At 38.5% G+C, this 12,207-nt stretch overlaps 1 protein-coding gene across 6 annotated transcripts in view; it reads right to left on the bottom strand.

Annotated features, from left to right (window-relative positions):
- The window catches only part of TAOK3 (TAO kinase 3), a 210,439-nt gene that overhangs the window by 45,325 nt on the left and 152,907 nt on the right, over positions 1-12,207 (bottom strand). For all 6 annotated transcript variants that reach the window (XM_039472335.2, XM_010342823.3, XM_074402172.1 and 3 more), the window contains 2 exons: positions 10,490-10,657; positions 8,145-8,351 (listed from right to left, as the gene is read on the bottom strand). In XM_039472335.2, coding sequence (XP_039328269.1) covers positions 8,145-8,351; positions 10,490-10,657 — 375 coding nt within the window. The remainder of the gene's footprint in view (positions 1-8,144; positions 8,352-10,489; positions 10,658-12,207) is intronic.

Raw genomic sequence — 12,207 nt, 5'->3', positions numbered from 1 at the left:
ACTAAAAAATGGGACAAAATTTTAGTCTAACAGTGGATATTCATTTCAAGTGCATTGGAAATGAATTTTAAAATACGCAATTCCACTGCATGAAACAGGTTCAAAACTCCAAAGACAGCTTATGAAGCTATTTAAAAATGGGAGAATGTAACTTGAGAAGTAAGCCCAAAGAAATTAAAGTATCAATTCACTGGAAATATTTTCTGTTGGTTATACTATGCCTTTAAGTAAGAGTCTCTTTGTAAAAGAACACTATATCTGGCTCCCAGTGTTTCTGAACTGCACATATCTTAAGATTAACAATGGAAAGCGTTAATTTATATTTTTATGCATTTATGCACTAGATGCAGATTATTTACAAATGATAAGGCTGAAATCTTCAAAGAAAGATTTTAGAAGATTAAGAAGAATAAATCTATTTTGCCAAGGCAAAATATATGGCATAGTTATAATTTATCTTTAAAACATTATTATCCAGAAACAAACAAAAATAACTCCTTGAAATATCAGGTTTTTTTTTTTTTTTGAGACGAGTTTTGCTCTTGTTGCCCAGGCTGGAGTACAATGGCGCGATCTCGGCTCACCGCAACCTTTGCCTCCCTGGTTCAAGTGATTCTCCTGCCTCAGCCTCCCGAGTAAATGAAATTACAGGCATGCACCACCATGCTCAGATAATTGTGTATTTTTAATAGAGACGGAGTTCCTCCATATTTGTCCGGCTGGTCTCGAACTCCTGACCTCAGATGATCTACCCACCTTGGCCTCCCAAAATGCTGGGATTAAAGGTATGAGCCACTGTGCCTGGCCTGAAATAGCAGTTTTGTTTTGTTTTGTTTTGTTTTGAGATGGAGTCTTATTGTGTCACCCAGGCTGGAGTGCAGTGGCTCGATCTCCACTCACTATAACCTCTGCCTCCTGGGTTCAAGCAATTCTCCTGTCTCAGCCTCTGGAGTAGTTGGGATTACAAGTGCCCACCACCATGCCTGGCTAATTTTTGTATTTTTAGTACAGATGGGGTTTCACCATGTTGGGCAGGCTGGTCTTGAACTCCTGACCTCAAGTGATCTGTCCGTCTCATCCTCCCAAAGTGCTGGGATTATAGGAATGAGCCACTGGACCTGGCCTGAAATACCAGTTTTATGTAAACCTACGTTAACCTGATAAACTTATCACATTGGTTTTTTTTGTTTTTGTTTTTGTTTTTGAGACAAAGTCTCACTCTGTCACCCAGACTGGAGGGCAGTGGTACTATCTCTGCTCACTACAGCCTCTCTACCTCCTGGGTTCAAGTAGTTCTCATGCCTCAGCCTCCTGAGTAGCTGGGACTACAGGCACGCACCACCATGCCCAGCTAATTTTTTTGTATTTTAATAGGGATGGGGTTTCACCATGTTGCCCGGGCTGATCTCAATCTCCTGAGCTCAGGCAATCTGCCTGCTTTGGCCTCTCAAAGTGCTGGGATTACAGGCACAAGCCACCGTGCCTAGCCTACAACATTGATCCATCATAAAAAATAAACTTCTTTGGATTAAAAAGAAAGCCGTCAGGCTGGGCGCGGTGGCTCACGCCTGTAATCCCAGCACTTTGGGAGGCTGAAGTGGGCAGATCACCTAAGATCAGAAGTTCGAGACCAGCCTGGCTAACATGGAGAAACCCCATCTCAAAAAAAAAGTTAAAAAAAAAAAAGGAAGCTGTCATAATGTTTGTTCAAAATCTTTAGTAAACTGAATTTCTATACAAGAACGAAATATGTGAAGCATGAGGCACAAACTTTACTATTATACCCTAGACAAGAGGCGTTCCTTTTACTTGAGAGTTTTTCCTTTAAGTGTCTGACCATTACACTTCTGAAACAAAGATTTGTGGTGTATGCACTTGCCTAGAGTTTCTTTTTTTAAAAAAAAATAATATGTATTTTTTCCTAATAGAGTGGGGGGTCTCACTGTGTTGCCCAGGCTGCTCTCAAACTCCTGGACTCAAGTGATCCACCCACCCCATGCTGGGATTACAGGCGTGAGCCACTGCACCCATCTACTTGCCTATAGTTTCTAAACGAACTTGACTTTAACCTTGGAAGCCACTCCTCTGGGCTCAGTTGTGCTTTGGGTTTACCTTTATCACAGTACTCATCATACTTACTTGTCTGCCTCTGCATAAGGCTGTGGGCTTTTTGAAGGCAGAGTAAATGTCGTTTGAAAAATCTCAGTCTCCCTAGCACCTGGCATAGTGCTTGATACTTAGTAGGCATTCAGTAAATGTTTGCTGAATAAACAAACGCAAGAATATAGGTCTGAGGAGATTTTGAGAAAATGACATTTTCTTTTGGATTATTTAACAGAATTCAAATTTGTATTTCATAAAAACCTGCCACTCTGTACTCTAAGAAAGTCGTAAAATAGTGACACACACATAAGCACACCTTTATACCGTGGGATGTGGGGGGAGGTATCTAAAAATGGCTTTTATCCGGTGATGAGAAACCTTTTTATACTCTCCCACACTTTTTACGCTGTGGAGAAGGGATCAGCAAACCCACCACTCTCCTTTGTTTTGTTCATTTCAAAATTATTAAATTATTGTCGAAACAGGTGTAGCTATCAAAAGCTGGGGCTGGAGGAAAGGGAGAAGATGAAAAAGCATATCTTAACTTGGAAGGATAGTTGGAGAAAAAAGATGACTAGCAAAAGGCTGAGGAGAAAGATGTTACTACAGAGACTGTTATATGACTGCTTTGTTTAAGAAACATTACCTTCATATGTTAATCTACTTTTTACTTAGCCAAATGTGAATTGAAGAGTCAAAGAACCCACCCCTCTATTCAGCAAAAATAATAGGAAAGGCCACTGAAGCAAGTGAAAATTAAACTAGAACATCCTAGTTCCTCAAGGACATTTCTTTTGTTTTCTCCCGCAAAAGTTGTGAAAAGTGTTCTTTTTTTAGAGAGGAGGGGAAAGAACTAACATTGACTAATACGAAAGGTCAAATAAAGCTTTAGGAGTCAGGGTAGAATGAGCTTCCAGATGGAGTCTTGCTCTGTTGCCTGGCTGGAGTGCAGTGACGCCATCTTGACTCACTGCAGCCTCCATCTCCCAGGATTTAAGCAATTCTCCTGCCTCAGCCTCCTGAGATTACAGGTGTGTGCCACCATGCCTGGATAATTTTTAAATTTTGTATTTTTAGTAGAGACAGGGTTTCACCATGTTGGCCAGGCTGGTCTTGAACTCCTGACCTCCTTTTTTTTTTTTTTTTTTTTTAGATGAAATCTCACTCTGTTGCCCAAGCTGGAGTGCAGTGGCATGATCTCGGCTCACTGCAACCCCCGCTTCTCGGGTTAAAGCAGTTCTCCTGCCTCAGCTTCCCTCGTATCTGGGACTATAGGCACGTGCCACCATGCCCAGCTAAGTTTTGTATTTTTAGTAGAGACGGGGTTTCACCATGTTGGCCAGGCTGGTCTTGAACTCCTGACTTTGTGATCCGCCCACCTTGGTCCCCCAGAGTGCTTGGATTACAGGCGTGAGCCACTGCACCTGGTCACTATCTCGTGATCCACCCACCTTGGCCTCCCCAAAGTGCTAAGATTACAGGTGTGAGCCACCATGACTGGCTGGTAAAATGTCTTTTTTAAACAACAAACACTTACTCTACTTTATAGAATGAAGTGTTGACCCATTAAAAAAAAATGAAAAAAATTTTTTATCTAAATAGTCCCTAGAAAGGGATCCTTATGATGGAGTCCAGTAAGCATACCTTAAATAACACTGATTCAAAAACAATGGTTTTAGGATATTAAAGTCTTATGATCTATACTAATAGAAGGCAGCAACAGGCAAAGGGAATTAATTTTACACTTTAATAAAATATACCTTTTGATTAATAAATTTAAAAGTTAGACTTTGTTGCTTAGGATAATGTTAAAATCTGTTTGCTACTGCTGTATACACAATTACTTTAAGGAGTAGGATGGAGGCTCAGAAGCAGGCTAGATGACAACAAAGAAACAATCTGGATTACAAATTTGTACCGGAGTCACTTGTGAATCATCAAGAATTCGGAAGTGGAGTCGTGTTCTATAAAGGGCCATCTTCCATTTAGTTCACAGAACATTTATTGAGTGCTTACTATGTAACAGACACTGTGCTAGGTGGTAGGTGAAAAAAGAGGTTCCTGAAGAACTACCAGTCTAGAGATGTAGTGATGTTCTTGTTCCTGAAAAAAGTAATGTGACACACTAGCCAGGGGGAAAAATAAATACCTAAAGTTTATTTTGTCAGCATATGCTTTTAGCGTTATCAAATCATTCTTGCTCAAAAAGAAGGTTGGATTAGGATCCCCTCAGGGCCTGGGAAAGACCAGAGCAGAGGCAAAGACTGGAGAGAAAATAACCTGGAATTCTGATGTCAAAGGAAAATTTTCAGTGTCTCACTTTATATTTTGGGGGCTTGATCTGTGGTGGAACCGTCCTGCTAAAATCAGGGCATATTTATTCTAGATGGAGAGCTGTTAATTGCAAGTCATGCTCTCACTAGCTACTCATGGACTTCATTTTATTTTTTTAAGTTCCTTCTTTGAAAAAGCAAACTTACTTCCAATCTAAAGTGGTAATCGGTTTCAGATCTGTTTTGACTATTTGATTAGTCAAATTAATTTGACTAATTTAAGATATGTCTGCCTGTGAGCAGAGACTGTGCCACTGCACTCCAGCCTGGGCAACAGAGGGAGACTCTGTCTCAAAAAATTAAAAAAAAGAAAGATATGTCTGCTTGATTATAATAATCAAGGGACAAAAGTTTCTTTCACCCATATTCATATATTTTGGTATTTATTAAGCATGTTCTTATTGTATTAGGTACTCATTTAACTGTTCATTTAGCTTTCTCAAATTGTAAAGATAGCTAAGATTACTGAAACCTTTTAATCCATTATATTCAATGAACCAGTAGAGTATGATATTTAATATCTAGTAATTAATTTATTCCCTGCCTTGTTTTGTTGATCTATTCATTCATTCCACAGTTGTTTACTGAGTATCTATGCTGTGCCAGGCACTATTCTAGGTATTGGGTGTGTTACTTGCCCAAAGTAAAATAAAACTAACAGGCAGATAGAACTACAAATTAGTTTCCTCATTCCTAAGTTTAATATACAAAATTTTCTATTGAGAGTTAAAAATGCTATTTATGTTCCCAAGTGAAAAAGTATTAAAATTTGAGTAAACCACCCAATATAAACTTTGTGGATAATTTTTATTTCTATTGTTTTTAAAGATAACATATTTTAAAGCTCAGGTATAAGAACTAAATGGATTTCATGAAAAGATACCATATTTAACATTAAGTTTTCATATATAGTCTATTTTTTGAACTCACTTACATTTTAAAGGTAACTCATCCAAAGTTTATTTGCAGATGTGTTTTGATTTTCTTCCATCATGTTTCCTCTATATATTTCATAATAAAATAAAAACATATTATATAACTTAAATTCTTCCTGACCTATATATTTTTGGTGGATCAAATACAATTATCTTCTACTTCAGAATATACATTTTATCTATTCTTCTTAAGTCATCACATCAGGGAGAGAAATGTATTGAAACACTCAGATTATCACAAGGTAGGTCTATGACAGCATGCCAAAAATAAAATTAAAATCCCAGTGAGTTATAGACCAGGGTTTTCTTTCTTGTTGGTTATGCCAGTAGTATCTTTCTTCTAATGCTGGGTGCCTATCTGAGAGGTCCTGGAGCAAGTATACAACTGAATTACTCTTCTTTTGTTACCCATAGAGTCCCAGGGGTAATAGAAAGGAAAGTGCCAGACCTGTCAGCACTCATAATTGCTCCCTCCGAAAAGACAGCCTAGCAAAATATTTTTTACTCTTCGAATATATGATCACTTGCCCTGTTGAAAGGACACCAGCTGGTAATGCTGATCTCTTGGCAGATTTCTTCGTCTGTCTGACATCTCTACTTTCCTCAAATTGTTCCCATGGCTTCCTGATAATCTGGGTCCTTTGCTGTCTCTCTGGTCCAGATGCACTGTCCACATAGCATACCAGCCATACCTCCAATGACCTTCCCCTTTTCCTTGAACATACAAATTTCTCTGTCTCAGTGCTCTTGTACTTGCTGCTTTCTGACTCATCCCCTTCTCTTACCCCAGCTGGCTAGCTTCAATTTGTTCTTGAAATTTCTACTTAAATGTCACCCCATCAGGTAGGCTTTCCTTATTCCTTGCTAGAGCAAGTCCTCCTCATACCCAAAGCAAGTTTCTTTCTTTTTTGTTTTTTTGAGACGGAGTCTCGCTCTGTCACTCAGGCTGGATGGAGGGCAATGGCACGATCTCAGCTCATTGCAACCTCCACCTCCTGGGTTCAAGCAATTCTCCTGCCTCAGCCACCTGAGCAGCTGGGATTACATGTGCATGCCACCATGCCCGGCTATTTTTTGTGTTTTTAGTAGAGACAGGGTTTTGCCATGTTGGCCAGGCTGATCTCAAACTCCTGACCTCAAGTGATCTACCTGCCTTGGCCTCCCAAAGGGCTGGGATTACAGGTGTGAGCCACCACACCTGGCTACAGGTTTCATAATTACACATTATATATAGTTATTTCTGTGTTTACTTGCTTAATCTCCCCTGCAGATAATAAGCGCCATGCAGGTACAATGTCTGTTTCATTTCCTCTGTATCTGCAGGGTCTACCATATTTCCTGGCCCCTCCAACGTATTTGTTGAATAAATAACCGGTTCAAGAAAATAAACATGTATCCCCTACTATTCATGACCAAGCACCAATATATTTTTTCCTACCTATCCTCTTTTCCTTTTTCTCCTAAGAAAAAAGTACAACAGCCAGAAGTGAAAACAACTCTTAAATGTGCTCTCTTACTGGAGTTAGAATGTGATCCTGCCACTCATTAAAACAAGTACATACATTCCTTACATATACTTAATCATAATGTATTTCCACTTATGAATCATCATAGCCTTGTATGAAATGAGGATCTTTAATTGGAAGAGAACACAAAAATAAAAAACAGAATAATTAATTCAAAAGTCAGAATTTAAGGTTGGGTATGGTGGCTAATGCCTGTAACCCCAGGTATGGGAAGCCAAGGTGAAAGTACTGTTTGAGGCCAGGAGTTCAAGACCAGCCTCAACATAGTGAGACTCCCATCTCTAAAAAGTATTTAAAAAACTAGCCAGGTATGGTGGCACACACCAGTAGTCCTAATTAGTTGAGAGGCTGAGGGGGGAGAACGGCTTGAGCCAGGAGTTTGAGGTTATAATGCACTATGATCATACCACTGCACTCCAGGCTGGGTGACAGAAGGAGACCCTATTATGATGCTTTTGTCATTCTGCATCATGATAAAAAATAAAAAATATTTAAGCTGGTAGAGAGCTAGCGTTAGAAGAACTATAAATAATCAATCCAAGAAATGGTAGAAAAGAGTAGAAACAGATTCTAAAACAAATAGTATGCTGGGAATAAAGATTAAGAAACATACTTTTTTTTTTGAGAGTGAGTTTCGCCACCTGGGCTGGAGTGCAGTGGTGTGATATAGGCTCACTGCAACTTCCACTTCCCTGGTTCAAACAATTCTCCTGCCTCAGCCTCCCAAGTAGCTGGGATTACAGGCATGCACCACCATGCCTGGCTAATTTTATTTTTTGCATTTTTAGTAGAGATGGGGTTTCACCTTGTTGGTCAGGCTGGTCTCGAACTCCTGACCTCATGATCTGCCCACCTTGGCCTCCCAAAGTGCTGGGATTACAGGCATGAGCCACCTCGCCTGGCAAGAGAATACTTCTAAAACGGAACAACCAACATGTTATGCTCAGGAAGGCTTGAGGGTCTACACTATTAAGGTTATTGGTTTAGAGAAGGATTTATCAAATTCTTCAACTTACTTATCGATGATGATGGACATCAGAGTAATGAGAGAGATGAAGAAATAGGCACAGATGTAGCCTCTGTAGTTCTTTCTTACTTTTTGACTATAAGAAAACGGTCACATGCTGAGTCTAGTCCCACTCTGCAGTTACAAAAAGTTAACGGAAACATCTGGAAGCTAAGTGACTTGAACTGGATTCACGAGGATTGACAAAGCCCAGCTTTGTGGAGGGTATCATGAAACCTACCTTCTTGGGCACAACAGAGGAGCTGGAATTTATTGTGTTTTCATCATCGTGCATCATGACAAGTTCACAGCTGCTCTCGTCCATGACCTCCTGCATGCTGTTCACACTGCTGCTCTGGCTGCCAGTGCTCACAGACATGCTTGGAATGGAATGGTTGCTGCCCAGGCTGTCCATTTCCCTGATCAGGTTGGTTCCATGTTCACTGTCCTATAAAAATGGGGCACTGAGCTTAGAAAAAGAGACTGGAGACAAAGAGCCAATCCATTGACTAAAGTATCAAGCACACTCAGTTTTGCAGTGTGAAGTTACTTTTCTGCCAATCTGCAAAGACGAACTTTTTAAATGTACTGGCTCCACTACTCGCCCACCATCTTCAGACATCTCAAATTCGCTTCCTATGCCTTCCCCAGGAGCTGTTCTGCACAAGGGTCATAAGGCTCCAAATGCTGCCATCCCAGGGCTTTACCCTGTCATACACTACTATCATCTTATCGTATTGCTATTCAGTAAGCAAAATCAAGCCAGGTTTGTAACTGATCTTCTGGAACATCAAGGAGCTAGAGGAAGACTGCTGGCCACTAAACAGGTGAGCTCTAGGATATCTGCAAATACAGCAGTGGTCACTTGAAAAAGTAAAGTGGAAAGAGTTTTCAGAGATTTGACAAGTAATATGCTCCTTCTGCAAGTCATTATTGAGTAACTTCATATCTAAGCAGGGATATTAATTCTACTGTCCTCGACAGGTAATTAAATTCTGCCTCCCTCAAGCAATTCTATCATGCTTATCTCTGTAATCTTAATAAATATATCTGTTAAATAATACTGGTATTCATCACTACTGGCCCAAAGACTACTATTTGAAAGGTGGTAAAATAATCAGAACATATCATTTATCCACCACAGTGGGATATCTTTTGATATAAGATTGAATAATATAATTAAACCAATTTGGCTACAAATAAACCTGGTTTTCAAACAACCATACTGTACACATATAACTTTAATAAACTCTTACTTAGCCATGGCAATATAAAAAATTACTGAGTAACATTAAATGGTGGATAATACATTGTATTTTTAACAGATTTATTTTCCCAATTAAAGGGGATCATTTCTGTATATGCAATCAAGAAATTTTATAGTTCAATGCAACTTTCTGAGCTTTGTTTTTAGAATTATTGATAAAATACTTGTATGTTTATTTTAGTTTCTATGAAAAAGCTAAAATGCATTCATTCTTCATTCTTTTCTTCCTTTGTATTTCACTTTAGAGGAAGAAGAGTTCTTTCTCTTATTCAAGGCTAATTCTTCCACTAATACTCTTGTTCCTATTCTGTCTCTGTTCTGAAATCCTGCTTCTTTAACTATATCTCTTTCTTCTATCTTCAGTGCCTCTGACTCTGCCCTGGCTCCATCTCTACTGCATTGAAAGATGAAGAAGCCTGCCTCATAGTTATGGACCTCTCTACATGCTGCCTTCTCTTACTTTTCCTTCTTAACCCAATTTCTGAATCTTAAAATAATTACTTTTTTGCTGTCTCCCCCTTATCAACTCCCATGAATTATACAAACCTAGTAATCTACTATTCATTCTACCTAGTCCTGTAAAATTGCTTGTACTAAGGTCATCAAGGATTCTCTAATTGAAAACTTCCATTTGTATACTATGGTAAGAATATATAATACCAGGACCTTAAACTCAAAAGGCACCAAACTAAAATTATCCTAAACCTATTCTCCCTGGTTCTTTTTCTCTGTTCTTGGTATTGACGTATTCCTAGCCACCCAGGCTCAAATGTTCAGTCACCTTAAATTCCTCCTCATCTGTCACTGTCAATCAATGAGAAGCCATGGATTATCAAACCTGCCTCTACAATGTTTCTCAAAAGTGTTCCCTTTTTCCCTATTCGCATTGACACTGCCCTTATTACCGTTTGCATGGACGATTAGCAAGGATGTTGCCCATTCAAATCCATATTACACTCTGTTGCCAGGATAATCTTCCTAAAGCACACATCTTTCTGAGTCCAGAATATCTTACTATGCCCATTTGTCAGGAACCACCCACATCATGTCCTCCATGTAACCTTCACTAATCCCCACCAGTAGACTTATTTTCTCCCCATGATGGACTCCTGCAATGGGGCTACACCTCTGTAGCACTTTTCATATTCTGCCTTATATAAGTGTTATTTTATGAATGTCTCGTGCACAACGCTTCATGTCTCTTAAGGCAGACAGCATCAATTACTTTTTATCCTCAAAAGTTTTTCACAGTGCCCAGTCCGGGACTTTTTCACATAGTGGGCATTCTATAAGTGCTTGCTAAAATAAATTGAACCTACCTCCTCATCCTCCTGTGACTCATTCAAGGGTCCATTTCGTGTCTCTTGGAAAAGTATTTTTTTCATTTTTCGGTACTGTAGGTTATCTAGCTCACGAACAGCATCTTTTGTCCTCTGTATGAGGTCAATGAGGACACGTAGTGGCCGGTCTCGTCGAACAAAGTCATGCTGATTGAGGGAGGAGAAAAAAATAAACTGATAATGAAGAAACATCCTTAGGTGCAAGGTACAGATATAAAAGGAAATAGAGAATCATAAAATAGTTCTATGGATTTTACAGAAATAACAAAATATGATTTTCATGTAATGTATTCTTCCGTATTTTATAAATCTCAAAAAGAGATAACCATGCTTTTTTTCTTCTTCCTTAAGTCCCATTTTATGGATGTGAGAATTCTCTTTAAAAATTGTACATATTTAAAGTATATGGCAAGATGTTTTGATACATATATATATATATATATATATATATATATAGTGAAATGATTTCTACAGTTAAGCAAATTAACATATCCATTATCTCACATAGTTACTTTTTGGTGGCAAAAGTACCAAAAATCTTTAGTCTTAGCAGATTTCCCAGATATAATACATTATTACCAACCATAATCCCCATTCAGTACACTGGATCTCTACATTTATTTATCCCACATAACTGAAGCTTTGTACCATCTGACCTTCATCTTTCCATTCCCCATCCCTTTCAACCACCTTTTGTTTTGTGTTTTATTCTTTTGTTTAGTTTCCACATATAAGTGAGACTGTATATTATTTTTCTGTCTATGTCTAGTTTATCTCACTTAGCATATTGTCTTCTGGGTTCACCTGTATTGCTGCAAATGTCAGGACCTCTTTCTTTTTTAAGACTATATATATATGTAATAAATATTATACATAAATAACATATATCTTATTCAGTCTTAAATACACATATTCTTCAGTCTTAAGTATATATATCACATATACCATAATTTCTTTTATCCTTTCATCCACTGATGAACACGTAGGCTGTTTCCTTATTTTGGCTGTTGTGATTAATGCTGTGATAAACATAGGGGCACAGTATTTTTATGAGGTGCTGACTTCATTTTCTTCAGGTATATAACCAGCAGTGGGATTATGGGAACTAATAATATATATTTTTTTAGGTTTCTGAAGAAACTCCATATTGTTTTCCACAATGGCAACACCAATCTACATTTCCACCAACAGTGTATAAGGATTCCCTTTTCTCTATACCCTTGCCACTTATCTCTGACCTTTTTTGATAATAGCCATTCTAACAGGTGGGAGGTGATAACTCATTGTGGTTTTGATTTCTATTTCCCTAATGATTAGTGAATGCTGAGTATCTTTTCATATGAGAATTCTTGAGGTTTACTTATCATAGAAGTAATACAAAATCACTAGAACTTTAAGAAGCAGCAGGTAGGCTTGTGCATTTTAAATCTGAAACTATATAATAAACAAAAGCAAGGCAGAGTATAGTCAATTTTTTTTTTTTTTTTTTTTTGAGATGGAGTCTTGCTGTGTCACCTAGGCTGGAGTGCCGTGGAGTGATCTCGGCTCACTGCAACCTCTGCCTCCTGAGTTCAAGTGATTCTCCTGACTCAGCCTCCTGAGTAGCTGCGATTTCAGGCATGCACTACCATGCCTGGCTACTTTTTGTATTTTTAGTAGAGACGAGGTTTCACCACATTGCCCAGGCTGGTCTTAAA

Source organism: Saimiri boliviensis, chromosome 7 (genome assembly GCF_048565385.1).
Source record: "Saimiri boliviensis isolate mSaiBol1 chromosome 7, mSaiBol1.pri, whole genome shotgun sequence".
NCBI lineage: Eukaryota > Metazoa > Chordata > Mammalia > Primates > Cebidae > Saimiri > Saimiri boliviensis.
Note: the sequence above shows the minus strand (reverse complement) of the source record. Positions and strands in the feature narration are given on the sequence as shown.